The 18,875-nt window shown below is 43.1% G+C and overlaps 1 protein-coding gene across 1 annotated transcript in view; it reads left to right on the top strand.

Annotated features, from left to right (window-relative positions):
* ADAMTS12 (ADAM metallopeptidase with thrombospondin type 1 motif 12) overlaps positions 1 to 18,875 on the top strand; it is a 258,808-nt gene that overhangs the window by 10,141 nt on the left and 229,792 nt on the right. The window contains exon 3 of the mRNA XM_069963559.1: positions 8,320 to 8,678. Within this exon, the coding sequence (XP_069819660.1) occupies positions 8,320 to 8,678 (359 nt within the window). The remainder of the gene's footprint in view (positions 1 to 8,319; positions 8,679 to 18,875) is intronic.

The following is an 18,875-nucleotide window of genomic DNA, read 5'->3' on the forward strand; positions in this document are numbered from 1 at the left end:
TTGTGCTACCTGTCCTGATCCCTGCATTTGTGCTACCTGTCCTGATCCCTGCACTTGTGCTACCTGTCCTGATCCCTGCACTTGTGCTACCTGTCCTGACCCCTGCACCTGTGCTACCTGTCCTGACCCCTGAACCTGTGCTACCTGTCCTGATCCCTGAACCTGTGCTACCTGTCCTGACCCCTGCACCTGTGCTACCTGTCCTGATCCCTGCACTTGTGCTACCTGTCCTGATCCCTGAACCTGTGCTACCTGTCCTGACCCCTGAACCTGTGCTACCTGTCCTGACCCCTGAACCTGTGCTACCTGTCCTGACCCCTGCACCTGTGCTACCTGACCTGATCCCTGCACTTGTGCTACCTGTCCTGATCCCTGAACCTGTGCTACCTGTCCTGACCCCTGCACCTGTGCTACCTGTCCTGACCTTTTGCTTGACTATAGGACACACGCACATACATTATAAGCCTTGATGTCAGCCTGTACATGAACTAGTCTCTTGTCTGACTCTGTGGTGATCACTAGTGATGAGCGAACCTGTTTGTAAATGTTCGCATGTTCGTACGAACATGATGCTAAATGTTAGTGTTCGTTGATCACAGACAATTTGTTCGAAGATCAGAATGGTTATCATGTTCATTTTCACACATATATTGAACTTGTGAACGTACGCAACTGCATAATTTATGCGTTGCACCTGATAATCTGTACGCATGTGCGTAGAATGAAACATACGCTTCTACTGTATGTTTATTATTTGTTTGTAAATGTTCGGTGAACATCACAATAATTTTTTTCTTTACGTTCGTGTTCGGGATCCGAACCAAACATCGGGATGTTCGCTCATCACTACTGATCACCATGGTCTCTGAACCGACAAGGCCAGCTGTCATCCATACCAGGAGCACTCCTAGCGGTAGCGACCTGCAGGAAATCCAGGGACCACAAAGGGGTTGCCCGGCATTAGAAAAACATAACCGCTATCTTCCAGAGACAGCACTACTCTTGTCTACAGTTCAGGTCTGGTTTACAATTACGCTTCATTCACTGCAATTGAACTGAGTTGCAAAACCTGCACCCAAAGTGGAGACAAGAGTCGTGCTGTTTCTGGAAGAAAGTGGCCAATTTTTTCAAACCCTGGATAATACTTTTAAGGCCCCATTACTTGGGCCATTTATCTTCTCAATCAGGCAGATGCCGCCATATATAATAAGACAGGCCACCAATCATCTGACAGACAAGCAAACTCTCATTTAAGGGCACTCACTTTTGACACGTCCAAGAACAATCTGCCGTAGGCCGCACACCTACCGGCTGACGTCCGGCTGATGGCTGATAAACACTAGCACTGCAAGAAATATCTTGCAGTTTTGGGGGGCATTTCCAATTGGTTTGGGGGCTTTCTTTATTTCCCAGTTTTGGTGATTTGAAAGGGAATCTGTCAGCTCAACATCATGCTTATAGCTCAGGTGTCAAGAAGGTGCTGCCAAGCAGCAGCATGCATGCTTACTCTCTCCCCTACCCCTTCTGGGCTGGGAGGTGGGCCTTATAAATTAATCATGAAGGAAGGTAGTGTTAGGGGAGGGAGTAGGCATGCATGCTGTGACTTGGCAATACCTCCTTTTCTATCTGAAAATTCTGGGCATCAGAAAGCCAAGACAGACCCTCCGGTTTATGTTCTGCACCAGTCTTTGTGTAATATTATTGGAGCATTCAGAACTTCCCCCGAATCCTTAGAAAGTAAGGCCGGAAGACTCCACCAGTTGTCTCTGAGCCGCCACCTTTACTATAAAAATCTGACATCAATCAATGTAACATAAAATCAATAGTAAGCTCCCTGGCTCGGACTGAGGCAGGATTTACCCGCAGTTACAGAGGGACCACGGCGCTTTATGATTCTTCTGTCAATCAATAGACATACATCACTCGACTATAATAATATTGGCATCTATTAGGTCAGCTCATTAGGTTGTTTGCTCCCGTGGTGGAGCTGTATACACACCGGCAGCATAGAATACATGGAGAGTATGAGCAGTATTTTAGACAGCTATGGCAATTACATGTGCCGCCATATAAAAATAGCACCATAATATGGCATCCACTAAAAACAGACTTATATTTTTCCTACTGGATTCGAAATGGTGTCCTGTAATATAGGCTGAAAGGATAATGATTAGAGATGAGCGAACCTTGAGCATGCTCGAGTCGATCCAAACCCGAACTTTCGGCATTTGATTAGCGGTGGCTGCTGAAGTTGGATAAAGCCCTAAGGCTATGTGGAAAACATGGATATAGTCATTGGCTGTATCCATGATTTCCAGACAACCTTAGAGCTTTATCCAAGTTCAGCAGCCCCAGCTTATCAAATGCCGAACGTTCTGGTTCGGATCGACCCGAACCCGGTTCGCTCATCTCTAATCATGATTAGCATTGAACAAACTTGCTGTGGCTGTATCCATGTTTTCCAGGACTCCCTAGGGCAGCATTAAACTTTTCCACCTATAAGGAGTCAAATGCTGAGTGTTTGGGTTGTAGAATGTTGCCGAACTTAAACAGTTTGGCAAGAATCAATAGATTTGTTGAAATGCTCTAGCTTTCCTTACAGGGGTAGTGCAGTGTAAAACATTTTTTTTTACTAAATAACACACAAAATTATACAACATTGTAATGTGTGTTATTTAAGTGATTGGCCCCCTTCCCCATGTCCCCCCCACTGTGGAAGTGAGATACAGTATACTCACGGAATTACTGTTGACCCCGGCCGCCATCTTGGGACGATCACGTCATCTTCAGGAGGCCGGCCTGACTGCTCCAGCCCTACCTCACGCCAGCCCCCCTCCAGCATGTCATCAGCTGCTCAGCCGCCATTGGCTGAGCATAACAGAAGACGTCTGGGATTTCAGCCAATGTTTTACATTGCACTACCCCTTTAAGGGGGCACCTATCCAGACCTTAGATGAAGGGGGGGGGGGGTCTAACCCCTTTGTGCTGGTGGTGATATACTTGAGAGAAATACCTGTATCCATGGCTATGGCGTACCGACTCTTGCTGGTCAAGGGCACAGAATGACACAAATCCAGGAACACAGGTCCCACCTTGTGGTTAAGCAAGCCATTGGAGTTCTCTTTAGGTCCCAGCAGGTTTTCAGCTACTTTGGAGTAACTCGCCTTTAGTTGCTCTTTTCTAACTGCTGGGCTCTGCAGGGCTCTGGCAGAGAAAAGTGTGGATATGCCTTGGTCCCTGTCGATAGAAGCCTCATCACAGGGCTACTAACCCAGCATGGCTAGCACAGAAGGACTTGAAGAAAAAAACGTGGCCTGCTTCACATTACTTTCCTCTTATCCATTGTAGACACCAGAATATTGTGTTTGTTTGTCTTTGTTTGTATAGTTATCTTCTTCTCTGCCGCCTTATAAAGCAGTGGTGCAGAAATTGTGCAGCGTAAAGGCAGAACTGATGGGGATAATAACCCGGGCGGTGTTTAGGAGCGCAGAATCTCATCTCTTCTATAGTAACTATTGATCTAGCTGGAATAATTCACTTGGCCAAAGAGTCTGCAGACTCCAATAACTGATGACATTTCACTTATATAAGTAACAATGTTTCTTTGATTCTCCTTATGAACTGGATAATAGATATGACATACAGACGACCTTGTAGTATATTGCATTAAATGGCAATTTTAGTAGATAATAGTTCTTATATATAAAAACGTGACTCTCCGCCCTTTATCATCCAGGCATTTTTTTTCTGTCTTTATAGCAATAGATAAACCTGATAAACTTCTCACCCCTAAAATATATAGAATGTTTTGCTTTTAAAACCAACAGATGACAACTATGCCTATTTTACAAACACAGTCCTCTTGTGTGCTCCTACTGTAGTGATTAAGTCCTTTGGTGTCTTAATATTGCCAGACTAAAAGTCTCTCATGGAGTCTAACTAGCACAAACAATGAAGCTGCTAATTAGAATTCCCAACATGTTTCATTGCACACAGCAGTGTCATCAGGGAGAAGAGGACATTTTAAGCTGAATGTGTCAGCCTGTGTCCGATCTCAGATCGCTTTGAGTACTGGCATTGAAGGCTGGCTGGGAATCCCAGCTTCCATTATCTCCCTGATGACATTGCTGTTTGGGAGGAAACATGTTGGGGGCGCTGTGATGGAATTTGAATTAGCAGTTTTTTCCTTATGTAATGCATACCACACTAAATTGTTATAAGCAATCGAATGATTGCTTATAATAGGTTCTTAGGAGGACGTTAAATTGGACCAAAATAATATAAAATAAACAGATTTGGAATCGCTGCATGCAGAAAGAACAAAATATTAATTTAAAAAATCTAATATTAGGGGTATATTTATTGGTAAATTGATGTCTGGTACTATATGATTTATCGCATCTTCATAGCATAAACATGGATAAAGGGAATTTTTCCCATTCAACTTTTTAATTTACCCTAAAGTGGTACAGGTTTGAAAAACAGCGCCACATCTGTCCAAAGGTTGTGAGTGGTATTGCAGCTGTTCCACTTTCACTACATTGGCGTTAAAGGGGTTATCCAGTGCTACAAAAACATGGCCACTTTCTTTTAGAGACAACACGACTAGAGATGAGCGAACCTGGAGCATGCTCGAGCCCATCCGAACCTGAACTTACGGCATTTGATTAGCGGTGGCTGCTGAAGTTGGATAAAGCTCTAAGGCTATGTGGAAAACATGGATATAGTCATTGGCTGTATCCATGTTTTCCAGACAACCTTAGAGCTTTATCCAAGTTCAGCAGCTCCAGCTAATCAAATGCCGAACGTTCGGGTTCGGATCGACTCAAACCCGATTTCGGTTCGCTCATTTCTAAACACGACTCTTGTCTACAGATCAGGTGCGGTTTGCGATTAAGCTCCATTCACTTCCATGGAATTGATCAGCAAAACCTGCACCCAAACTGGAGACAAAAGTGGTGCTGTCTCTGGAAGAAAGTGGCCATGTTTTTGTAGCGCTGGAAAACCCCTTTAAGCTGCAATATTGGACACTAGCACTGTTTTTTGTTTTTTTTTAAAATAAGGCAGCCATGTTTTTCTCACCCCTTGGCCACCACATGTTTAGAATAAATGTCTCGAATATCTTTTGTAACATTTGAAATTCTATGAGAAGCAGATGAAGTCCTATGAGGTGACATCCGCGGGAAGACTGGATGTTCGCAGCATAAATATTTCACCTCCTATAACTGTACATTTCATATACAGCTGCAAGAGGAGCCGAAATGTTACAAGTCAGATAAAATTAACTCACTTCTGAGGCTTCTCGCTGTTAAAGAGAAATATTGCCGAATGCCGGAATCACGGTCTAAGCCAGAAAAAGGATCCGGAATAAAAATGTTCAGATGTTTATCTGTACGGGACAGCTGCATCTGCGGTATAAAAGTATCATAAACAATCCAAAAGACATCCCATAACAAGAAGCATTAGATAATGGATGGTATACTAGATGAATAATAATAATACCCATAATAACATAAGGTATAGAAAAAAGCCCATAAAGCACGATTTGTTATCCAGCGGAAGATAACACAACCAATGACATCATACAAAACTCCAGGGTGGTAAAAGAGTAAGAAGGATTGTATGTTATGCTATAGTCTGTCACCAATCATCTGGACGTAAAGAGGACCTCAAACCTGTAGGAAAGAATCTGTAGAGTCTTGTCTGGGGTCTATGTTAGCTAAGGGGGGGTTGTATTAGGTAAGGAGTCTTGCCTAAGGTCTGTATTTCTTTGTGGATTCTAGGCCGGGATTGTGTATATATTTAGGGAGTCTGGTTTGGGGACTGTATTTATCTGGGGTTACATTGTCTGTATTAGTTTAGGGATCTGGTCTGAGGTCTGTACTTAGGGATCTGGTCTGGGGTCTGTACTAGTTTAGGGGTCTAGTCTGTATCAGTTTAGGGGTCTGGTCCAGAGTCTGTATTAGTTTAGGGGTCTGATCTGGTGTCTGTATTAGTTTAGTGGTCTGGTCTGGGGTCTGTATGAGTTCAGGGACCTGAGGTTTGTATTATTTTAGCAATCTGGGGTGTATATTAGTTTAGGGGACTGGTCTGGAGTCTGCAATAGTTTAGGGGTCTGGTCTGGGTCTCTATGGGTTTAGCGGTCTGGTCTGGGGTCTGTATTAATTTAGGGGACTGGTCTGTGGTCTGTTTTAGTTTAGGCGCCTGGTCTGTGGTCTGGATTAGTTTACGGATCTGGTCTTGGGTCTGGATTAGTTTAGGGGTGTGGTCTGGGGTCTGTATTAGTTTAGGGGTCTGGTCTGGAATCTGTATTAGTTTAGGAGTCTGATTTGGGGGTCTGTATTAGTTTATTGGTCTAAAATGTGTATTAGTTTAGCAGTCTGGCATGTGTGTTAGTTTATGGGACTGGTCTGGGTCTATATTAGTTTACGGGACCTGTGTGGGGTCTGTATTAGTTTAGGGATCTGGTCTGGGGTCTGTATAAGTTTAGGGATCTGGTCTGGGGTCTGTATAAGTTTAGGGGTCTGGTCTGGTGTCTGTATTAGTTTAAGGGTCTAGTCTGGGATCTGTGTTAGTTAGTCGGAGGTTTGTATTATTTTAATAGTTGGGTGTGTATATTAGTTTAGGGATCTGGTCTGGGGTCTGTTTTAGTTTAGCGGTCTGAGATCTGTATTAGTGAGGAAACAGTTTTAATTTTCCCCTGTGTTAACAGGACTCATCTGGCTCTGGTGTTTTTTTTTAATAGGAATCTTGTCTGGGGTCTGTACTTCTATTAAGGGTCTCATGTGTGATGAGTCTGTCATCATTCTGGGGTCTGAATTAGTTGACATGACTGACCTGGCACCTGTATCATTTTATGGGACTGAACTGGCGCCTGTATTTGTTTAAGAATTTTGTCTGGTACCTATATTAGTTTAAGGATCATTTCTGGGGTCTGTGTTTTTTCAGGGGTCTTGTCTGGCACCTGTAATTGTATTAGGGTTCTATTTGGCACCTGTATTTGTATAAAGGTCTTGCCTGGTGCCTGTATTTGTTTAAGGATCGTGTCTGGCACCTGTATTAGTTTAAGGACCATGTCTGGGGTCTGTTTTTGTTTATGGGTCGTGCGTGCCAACTGCATTTCTTTAATAGTAATGTCTGGAATCTGTATTTTTTACTGGTCTTGTCTGGCACCTGTATTTGTTTATGTGTCAATGGCAAACAAATGCAGGTACCAGATAAGACCGTAAACAAATACAGACCCCAGACATGACCCTTAAACTAATACAGACCTCCAGTAGCGGATTATAAATAGTCCTTTTTGGGCAGTAACCCAGGGCCCTGAGTTCCTGGGGGGCCCATGGCCATCCAAACAGACTTATACTTTTAGGGATGTTTTGTCTCCTGGCTACAGTTCTGCCATGATTTGTAAAAAAATAGCTGCCTTTTTAGCACAATTTTGCACAAATCAGGGCACCATGACATTATCTAACCTGTACTATGAACACCGCACTGGTGCTGCCAAAGTTACAGTGGGGTGGGGCGGCCAGACTTGTTCAATAGCCCGGAGCCTATGGTAAAGTTAATCCGCCCCTGCAGACCCCAGATATGACCCTTAAACTAATACAGACCCCAGCCATGACCCTTAAACTAATACAGGTGCCAGACAAGACCAGTAAACGTATACAGATTCTAGACATGACTAATAAAGAAATGCAATTGGCACACATGCCCCCATAAAAACAGAGCCCAGACATGACCCTTAAATAAATACAGGTGACAGGCAAGACCTTTAAACAAATACAAGTGTCTTTTTTATCCATACTAAATATGTGTCAATGGCAGAAAAAAACCTTAGTTAGTATGGCTAAAAAAGACACTTGAATATGTTTAAAGGTCTTGACTGTCACCTGTATTTATTTAAGGGTCATGTCTGCGGTCTGTATTTGTTAGGGATCTTGACAAAACTAAACGTTTGGCACTTGGATCGTGCAGTCTGCCCTCTCCATGAAGAGGATGGATACAGCCCGAGGACCACCTGGAAAACATGGGTAAAGCCTATGGCTGTATCTGTTTTTCTGGTTATACTCAGGCTGTATCCACAAATGAATCCCACTTGCTTCATCTCTATTTAAGGGTCATGTCTGGGGTCTGTATTTGTGTAAAAATCGTGTTTGGGGATCTTTATTCATTCAAAGTGAATCACTTGTATTTTTGTGACTGCTATTGCAGACCTTGTTAACCAAATCTGAGCTAAGCTTACATTTATATTACAGTAAACTTATGTGGACCTACATAGCGCAGTTACTGCTGTACTGATATCTTGTCGTCATGTTTCAGACCACCTTACCAGGAACCTACCTCCAGAGTATGAACTGGTTGATCCCGTCAAGGTAGACGAGTACGGAAACTTCTTGTCCTATAACTTAACACATCATGAGAGTCTCAAGCGAAGAAAGCGAGACACCCGCTCTGAGATGGTGCGCTACAGGATTTCACAGGGAACTAAAGACTTATATTTTAACTTGACCGTAAATGAAGGATTTCTCTCTGAGAATTATATTCTTGAAAAACGAACTGGAAACCAGAGTGGAGTAAGGATTATCCCTCGATCGGGAGTGTCCTGTCACCTCACCGGCACGGTACAACAGCCTGACGTTGGGATTGGTTACGCAGCTATAAGCGCCTGCAATGGACTGGTAAGAGAAACCTTCTGTTCCATTCAGTGATAACATTTTAAGATCTGATAAGTATTTTTTATTTAAAAAAATTACACCAGCAAACTCTATATCCAATATGGCAGCCGCTATAGCTTTTCCCAGACTACTTGAAGGTAAGTTATTCTCAAAGAAAATCTGGACCACTCATTATGTTCATACACTAAACCTACAGATGTATCATTCAAAACTTTTCCTATTAAGTTGACCTATCTTGAGTGAGGCAACATGATCATAACTGCAAAAAATATGATTTTGTGATACTCTGTTTGGAGTTATTTATGCTTTATTCAGTGAATTCCGGCTGCAGAAAAACCTGTGAGTGGTGCGATGACCTGATGCGGGTGCGATGATCCAGCCAGAGACTGGACGTTCCGTGACCCGGCGGGGGTCACGGAACAGCCGGTCTCATGCATTGTGTGAACATAGCCTTATTCTGTGTTGGATTTGTACACTGTAAGAAATTAGAGGCCTAAACGTACAGGGTGAAAAGTAAAAAAAAAAAAAACATCTGTACAGCACTACAGATTCTACATATTAAGGATGTCTATATAGATATGTTCTGAAATGTCACCATTTGTACACAGTTCAGTGAAGCGGGGCAGGTAAGTATACTGTCACATCCTTGCAGCCGCGGCAGAGTAGTGTATGCTGTACAACCCATGAGAGCAGGACTAGCTATGTACAATGTATCAGTCTGGAGTCCAGGCTGTAGAGCTCACAGAGCATTGTCTACAACCAGTGGTGGTCTTTGGCACCAAGCACCCCAAGCGATCGCTTGGGGCCCCCAACATCCAGGGGGGCCCCCACGCCCCGCTCTTGTGCTCAAGACCGCTTCACAGGGCCGCTCTCGCCCCGCTCGCTGCTGCCATCTGAACTGTAACTATGAGCACTCGTAATGAGCGCTCATAGTTACATGCAGCAGCACTGACAGGGCGGGAGACATTGGCTCCCTTCCTGTCAGTCACTCTTGTGGCCGCAGGAAGTGTTTTTCCTGCGGTCACAAGTGGCAGCTTTGTCCTTGTGGTGCCGACGCTCCAGTGACATCACTGGAGCATCGGCGCCAGGACAAGGGGAGTGAAGAGAAGAGGAGACGCGTTTGTTTTATTGTGTTATATACTATATGGGAGGGGGAGCACACAGGGGTCTGTTTAGCAGGGGGAGCGCACGTCGGGGGTTTATATAAATGGGGGGAGCACACAGGGGGGCTATAGACTACTGGGGCTTCACAGAGGGGTCTATATACTACTTGGGGCAGCAGAATGGGGTCTATATACAACTTTGAGAGCACACAGGAGGTCTATATCCAAGTGGGGGAGCACACAAGGGGGGCTATATACTACTGGGGGAGCACACAGGGGGTCTATATACTACTTGTGAGGCACACAGGTGGTCTATATATAACTGGGGTAGCACACGGGTCTATATACTACTGGGGCAGCACACAAGGGGTCTATATAAGACTGGTGGGGCACACAGGGGGTCTATATACTACTGGGGGAACCACACAGGGGGTTTATATACTACTGGAGGAGCACACAGGGGTCAATATCCAAGTGGGGGAGCACACAGGAGATCTATATCCAAGTGGGGAAGCACACAGAGGGGTTAAATATCCCTGAGGGAGCACACAGGGGGCCTATATACTAGTGGGGGATCACACAGGGGGTATATACACCTGGGGGCAGCACACAGGGGGTCTATATACAACTGGCGCAGCACACAGGAGGTCTATATACTTCTGGGGGAGCACACGGGGGGGCTATATATAACTGGGGGAACACACAGGGATCTATATACTACTGTAGGACGCAAACAAGGGGTATATACTACTGGGGGCAGGACACAAGGGGTATATACTATTGGGGCAGCACACAAGGAGTATATATTACTGGTGGTAGCGCACAAGGGGTATATACTACTGGGGGCAACACACAGCGGTCTATTGTTTTGGAAAACGTGTCGAGTGGGGGGCCCCAGACATAACTTTGCTTGGGGCCCCAGAAATGCCAAGACTGGATTACAACTGGATAAGATAAGATAAGATAATCCGTTAATAGTCCCACCATGGGGAAATTCAGTGTGTTACAGCAGCATAGATATTACACATACAAAAATCTAAAAGGTAAAGTAAAGGCATTACGATTAAAGTAGACAAAGAGAAGAAAAGGTAAAAAAGATACAATAAAAACATTAAACTATTTTAGTTTTTTTTGTGGAGTGATCTCTGCACGGGTCGGTGTTGGTTGTACAGCCTAACCGCTGCAGGAAGGAAGGACTTCCGATATCGCTCCTTCTCGCACTTTGGGTGAATTAAACGGTCACTGATAGTACTGCCCAGTGCTATCACGGTCTCGTGCGTAGGATGGGAGTCATTCTCCAGTGTGGAGCTGACCACTGACAAAATCCTTCGCTCCCCCATCACCTGCATCGGTTCCAGGGGGCTTCCAAGGACAGAGCTGGCTCTTCTGATCAGCTTGTCCAGTTTGTTCCTGGTTGATATGCCGCTCCCCCAGCAGGCCACTCCGAAGAAGATGGCTGATGCCACTACAGAGTTAAAAAAGGTCCTAAGAAGGCCCCCTGGACTCCAAAGGCCCTCAGCCTCCTGAGCAGGTAGAGCCTTCTGTGGCCCTTTCTGTACAGTGTGTCCATGTGATCAGCCCAGTCCAGCGTATTCCATACATTCCATTTACACAGAGAAAATCTTTATTTAAACAAAACAGGAATATTCCTTTAAATTTATATAATAACATAGCGGTCCTATTCAAGTGTCAGAATTACAGCGCTGCTCAGATTTTCTGTTTGACTTACAGAATGTAGAGGAGCAGCTGTCGCTTTATTTCTTCACAGAGCTGAATGTGCCGGTATAAAGCAACCAGGAGTCGTCTGCCGATAGCGAGCGCCGCCACGTTACCAGCTGCCTGGTTTGGGCTCTGGTTTTAGACAATACGCTGCTCTGCTTGCTTGGCATTTTTAGGATTACTTTGAAGAACTCTATCCTTTGTGGAAGAAAGGGAGCAGCCATGCATATGCTGACTGGATGATTTGTTGTTGTTTTTTCAGCAGTTTTGAATATTCTCATTTGGGAAAGATATAGCTATGGAAGCATCTATGTATCTAGTGCCAGGAGAGAGAAAGAAGTCTCATGTTCCTAGTAGAAACATAGGGATAAACTGCAGAAAAGGTGATACAAATTTTTTTTGTAACAACCCCTTTAATAAGTGGTCAAGCAGAAACCTGTTGGCAAACAGCTGACTTTCCTTGAGTGAGCCATAGCATGACGCTTGACCTATCATTGTGCGTGACTCTTTGCAAACACTGATTTTTTAGTGATTTTTAAATACCCCTTTAAGTACCCCTTTAAGTCCTCAATTATATTTTCTGAAAGATAAGGATGGACACGTATGGATGAACGTGTACAGTATGTCAAAAAATGGGTTTAGTTGCCTAGAACACTGTTTCCCTTACAGCCATCATTGAGAATTTGCCTGTTCTCCCCCCATTCTAAGTCTATGAGTCTGTATAGGGTTCGTACAAATGTGGTCAAGATCTGCACAGAATTAAAAAAATAGCCTGTTCCTTATAACTTGACCTAGAAATGAGACTTTACAGGAAGACATGGACGTGTTTGACAAAGCACAGTACAATGTCATTAAACTTTTATTCTGTAGAATACTGAGATACAATGGAAAGCGCAGCCTTGTAGTTTTCCATCAGTGCACACCGCCAGACGTGAAACCTATAATAAAGTGCCAGTATATTATAGAAGAAGGGACTCGGCTCTATGAAGTGTATATGACATGTTAGAGGGATCGATTGTTCCTCTCGGAAGGTGACTTCTTAAAAGAAAAATGAATCATTCTCAGGCTTAAACTGCTTCATTCTCGAAGTGTCTAAGATATAAATCATGTACTTAAAGGAGACCTCCTCAAAGAAAGGGAAAGAAAAAAAAGTTACCGTTCACTTCAAAAGTGGAAGACTATTTTTTTTTTTTATATCTTACTCCAGTGCTGAAATTTTATGATGTAACGCAACTAAAGCCTAAGGCTGCATTACTAACAGAGTCTTATGGTTCAGATGTGTCCAGCCTCACCTTTCACTTAGATAAGCTAAGGAAATAATTTTTTATGACAGCCTCCTTACATAACATCCCAACATGTTATCACAGTAGTCATTTAGAGAACAGTGACTGTGCCTCCTCTTATAGATTTACACAGTTTATGTACTTGGATTAGGTGATTGTCCACTCAAATCCTAAATGAGTATTACATCCCTAGTGTATAAATATGCTCCTAGGGCTAGAGCGAAATATAAGAAAAAATACTCACCTAGCCTCAGTCCCCTTTGCTGAGCCAGCAAAGTCCGGCTTCTGAGCACTCGTCTAGGAAGCAGGAAGAAGAGAGAAGATCAGATATCCAGAGGGAGCAACAGGGACCAGGGCTAGATGAGTACTTTTTTTTTTTTAACTATTCCTCACCCCTACCCCAGGCTCAGCAGTGTATAAATTTTTACACTAAGACGAGAATACCCCTTTAAGGTAGCTAGTGGATAATTGCATGTTCAGCCACCAGCTAGATCTTTAGATCCTGCCAGATTTTTTGATTGTTGATATGTCCAAAGCCTGAGGCTGCATTACTACTAATAGAGTTTTATGGTTCAGATTAGAGACGAGCGAACTTTTCAAAAGTTTGGTTCAGCAGGTTCAACAAACTTTGAAGCAAAGTTTGGGTTTGTCTGAACCAAACCTTAAATTAACCGCACTAAAATAGATAAACAATTTCAGGCTGTTACCTGTCTTAGTGTGGTACATTAACAGACTCCACAAAAAGAGAACAGTGTATGTGTGATGGTGTTACATATATTAATTGCATATTTCTAGGGTGTTTACATAGTATATATTAGGTTGGCTGGAGGCTTGTGGGAACAATTGTATTGGTTTGGTCCCCTTTGTGTGGGATTTGTAAATGTTTTTAAATTTGGTTAGGAACTTGTGTTTTTTCATGTAAGACAACAAAGAATATTTTTTCATTGAAATGGTGTGCCTTGCGTAATATAACAAACACTGTTTCGTTGTGGAGTCTGATAATTTTCATGGTATGACGGCCAGTGAGTACCCATTATTAGGTTATGCATATCTCTTCATTTTGTTTCTTTAGTGCAGTTCATTAAAGGGGTTTAGGAGCCTTAGCAAAACATGGCCACTTTCTACTAGACAGCATGACTCTTGTCTTCAGCTTTGGCGTCCTTATGGGTGGCAATGCCCCTTTAAGGTAGTCATACTCATGAGATATCTGATGGACAACTTCTAGTTCAGCCCCCAGCTAGGTCTCTATATCCTCCTATACAAATAAGCTTGACTGGAATGGAGAGAGGGGTAATCTGGCAACTTCTAAAAGGATTGGGCAGCTAAAATTTTACACTCCCGATCCATGGGAGGCACTGATACAGTGAGACAGTCCTGACAATCCACCATCCATTGTGCTTGTTTTTTTTTATAAAGGGTAAACCTGCTGCGGAGACTCTTGGCCTTTGTAGTTGCTTTTGTAGAATTGCAATTAATCTACAAGAAAGAAAGTGGAATACTTTAAACTATGGAATCGAGTAAACCGCATCTGACATGTAGACAGTGAGAGCAAGAAGACATCAATGAACGGGCTACAGGCTACAATGTACAGTAGGTCAAGCTGTCGCTCCAAGCAGAAGAACTGCCCGGACTATGAAGTCATTTCATAACAATTCTGAAATAAAAGGGAACGATGTTTAAGGTGTTACAGAATGTCTGGAGGAAATATTCCATTCGCACGTCGTCGTATTCTCGAGAACCGCAGTAACTATGTAATTTTACTGTCAGACCTCAACTTTCCATTAACATAGAACTAAAAAAAATAAAATAATCATAATTAAAATAAGCAAAGTAACAGGAAGGAACAAAAACTTATGAAATATCAAAATGACAACATAAAATTATTGCTCTGCCGAGCGGGGGCGGGGACGGAACCCTCTGCTGCTATTTCTATAGATCAGTAAAGTCACAGCAGGTCAGAGCCTATTGGTATTCAATAGCCTGAAGATAATGTGTGTTATTAAGAAATACAAAAGGGTTCATGGAAAATTTGTTTAGGCAAAATGCAAATGATGAACGTGGAGCTTTGTGGGGAGCAAGACAAGTTTTACAGTGATATTCCACTTTGTTGGAGAATGAGCACAGCGTCTGTTGGCCCTGACAACATCAATGAAATAAGAACATTGGGTGGTACCATCTCTGGTACCATGGACCATCTGTGCCTTTACCTTCCAATTTGGAGATGTATGGTCAACTTTTTATTTTTTTTGTACCAGGCTTTAAGCTGTCCGATAAAGATGAACGAACCTTGCACTCTGGTTCGTCCAGACATACCCTATGCGCTTTGCTTAGGTGACACTGTCCACCAATGAAATGAAGTAAGAGTAAGGGGGGAGGGGTGACAGTATCACTTTAAGCTATCCTTTAACCACACGTTACAGGATAACTAGCTGAAGTCCCATAGAGAGTAAAGGGAGCTGGGATAAGAAGCTTAAAACTGGGGGTATGGATTAAAAAAAGTTTGCTCATGAAGCCAAAATATGGCTTCTCAGCCACCTCTGGTCTTTCTAAACCAGTGATTTTCAACCTTTTTTGAGCCGCGGCACACTTCTTATACTTAAAAAATCCCGGGGCACACCACCAACCAAAATGGCACAAAATGACACTAAAACAGTACATATTATACATATAGTTAATAATATAGATTCTAAATGTATTTATACTCACTCAGTGTGAAACCTGGGCCTGTTTTCTTCTCCCCCCTGTGCTTCTCTCCACCATACTTCTCCCCCCTACTTCTCTCCTGTGCTTCTCTCCACCATACTTCTCCCCCCGCTTCTCTCCTGTGTTTCTCTCCATCATACTTCTCCCCCCTGCTTCTCTTCTGTGCTTCTCTCCCCCATGCTTCTCTCCCCCGTGCTTCTCTCCACCAAACTTCTCTTCCCCCTGCTTCTCTCCGCTGTTTCTCTCCCCCATTGTTTTCTCCTGTTTCACAGGGGCACCATAGTTTGGGGAACTTTCCCCGCGGCACACCCAACCATGTGTCGCGGCACACTGGTTGAAAATCACTGGTCTAAACAGCTTTTATTAAAGGAGAAGTCTGGCAAATTTTTTTTATTAAAGTATTGTATTGCCCCCCAAAACTTATACAAATAACCAATATACACTTATTACGGGAAATGCTTATAAAGGGCTTTTTTCCCTGCACTTACTACTGCATCAAGACTTCACTTCCTGGCTAAAATTGTGATTTCACTTCCTGGCTAAAATGGTGATGTCACTTCCTGGATAACATGGTGATGTCACTTCCTGAATAACATAGTGATGTCACGACCAGACTCCCAGAGCTGTGCGGGCTGTGGCTGCTGGAGAGGATGATGGCAGGGAGATGCTCAGTGTCCCTCCAGTGCCCTGTGTCCCTCAGTGTCTCTCTGCCATCATCCTCTCCAGCAGCCACAAGCCCGCACAGCTCTGGGAGTCGGGTCGTGACATCACTATGTTATCCAGGAAGTGACATCACATGTTATCCAGGAAGTGAAGCCTTGATGCAGTAGTAAGTGCAGGGAAAAAAGCACTTTATAAGTATTTCCTGTAAAAAGTGTATATTGGGGATTTGTATAACTTTTGGGGGGCAATGCAATACTTTAATAAAAATTTTCGCCTGACTTCTCCTTCAAAGTTGTGTAAGACAACAATCTACGCTTTTGTTGGCTTCCCAGCCAGTAACGTCACAGAAAAGAGAAAGCTATCTGTCAGCAAAGAGAAAACAACTCCCTGGCAGACTTTATTTGCAACTTTGTAGCTTCTTTGTAATGCTGGGAGGATTAATCTGAGGTCAAGTTGCTGATGAACTCACTGTGATTACTCCTTCCCGACATTACAAAGTTGAAGCTAGGGACTTGTTTACATCAGCCGTCTCAGAAGGGAGGGGGTAAGAGGAGGAGACTGAGAGAAAAGCTAACACAGAGATTTTGTGTCTTCAGCAGAAAGCAGCAGCTCAGAACTGGGAGAAGGAGACTGAATAAGAGGTATTAAATGAATTGTTAGTCTCAGAATGGGCAGCAACATATCAAAAGTTTGAGTGGAATACTCCTTTAATTCCTGTAAACAGTGGTGTAGCTATAGGGGTCGCCATGGTTGCAGTGTGGGGTCCCTGATTCCTCCCAATCACCTGCTTCCTGCTCTCCTCTGAAGTCCGTGCAGGGAGGAGGGGGGGGGGGGGTGGCAGGAGAGCATGGTCCGGCACCAGGAGGAAGAGGAGGGAGGCTAGGAGCTGCTGAAAAGTGGATTTTCCTTATAATAAGTAAGTGTCTCTGCGCTGTGTGTTTGGCTGCCTGTCTGTGCTTCCAGTATTTAGTATTGCACTTCCTGGCAAAACATCCTCTAGCAGGTTTTTTTTTTATGAGCCTCTGTTGAGAGTTGTGGTTTGTCTGCAGGGTTCTCACATGCAGGGATTTTTATCAGGACTTTGACTTGGCCAATCAGGAATCTTTCTTTTTTCTAAGTTCCTTAATGAATCTCCTATCTTGGCTATAGTCATGTTGCAAATTACATTTTTGCTGAACCTAAAAATCACGTATGCGTCCATAAAGAAACACGCACAATACTTCTTTTCAAATGGTCAAATCTTCATTATTAGCAAATTCCAGCAGCACATACAGATGTACATTAGTAATAACATCCATGTATATCACCCAGTCCATACACCGTGGCTACAGAGAACATCTATTCCTGCAAGTTCGGTCTTTGACATCTCAGGCATTGTTCACAGAGGTGAGATGATCCATGATACATGTGCAATGTTTCAAGCCTTGACAATAAGAGTGTTTTCCCTTGAAACGTTGCACATGTATAATGGATCATCTCACCTCTGTGAACAACGCCTGAGATGTCAGAGACTGAACTTGGAGGAATAGATGTTCTCTGAAGCTGCGTCGTATGTGTGTGTATACATGTACAGTATGTGTGTATATGATGTATGTGTATGCATGTACAGTGTGTGTATATGATGTATGTGTATGCATGTACAGTGTGTGTATATGATGTATGTGTATGCATGTACAGTGTGTGTGTATATGATGTATGTGTATGCATGTACAGTGTGTGTGTATATGATGTATGTGTATGCATGTACAGTGTGTGTGTATGCATGTACAGTATGTGTATATGATGTATGTGTATGCATGTACAGTGTGTGTGTATGCATGTACAGTATGTGTGTATATGATGTACGTGTATGCATGTACAGTGTGTGTATGCATGTACAATATGTGTGTATATGATGTATGTGCAGGGCCGGGGTCAGCACCCGGCTAAGTAGGGCAAATGCCGGGGCCCCCAGCTCCTCTAGGGGCCCACTCCCGTTTGTTACTACATTTTTTTTGTTAGTAAAAAAGAAAAAAAAGTGTAGTAACAAAGGGGACTGGGCCCCTAGAGGCCGCATGTGACAGTTAGGGGCCCGCCGATACATACTGGGGCCCCCGGGCACCTGTCTTCCATCACAAATCTTCCCTACAGCCGAGTAGGAAAGAGGACCTTTGAGTCTGAAGGACCTTTGATGATGTCACGGGTCATGTGATCGGACACATGACCTGATAGAGGGCAGCAGGTAGGCTCTGCAAACTAAGTGTCCTGTATGTGCTGGTTCTTCTACTTGTTTTGTGTATAGAGGTCCTGCTGTAATATATCTATATCTATTACAGCAGGATATATATATATATATCCTGCTGTAATAGATATAGATATATTACAGCAGGACCTCTATACACAAAACAACTAGATATCTGTATCTATCTATCTATCTATCTATCTATCTATCTATCTATCTATCTATCTATCTATCTATCTATCTATCTATCTATTTCCCTATCTCCTATCTATCATATGAACATGGTGAGACCTCTAGTTCTCCTATATTCAGGCCCTGCAGTGATATACAGTGTGTGTGTGTGTGTGTGTGTGTGTATATATATATATATATATATATATATATATATATATATACACACACTGTATATCACTGCAGGGCCTGTATATAGGAGAACTAGAGGTCTCACCATGTTCATATTATATATATATATATATATATATATATATATATATATATATATATAATG

The sequence above is a fragment of the Dendropsophus ebraccatus genome, chromosome 3, assembly GCF_027789765.1.
Source record: "Dendropsophus ebraccatus isolate aDenEbr1 chromosome 3, aDenEbr1.pat, whole genome shotgun sequence".
Taxonomy (NCBI): domain Eukaryota; kingdom Metazoa; phylum Chordata; class Amphibia; order Anura; family Hylidae; genus Dendropsophus; species Dendropsophus ebraccatus.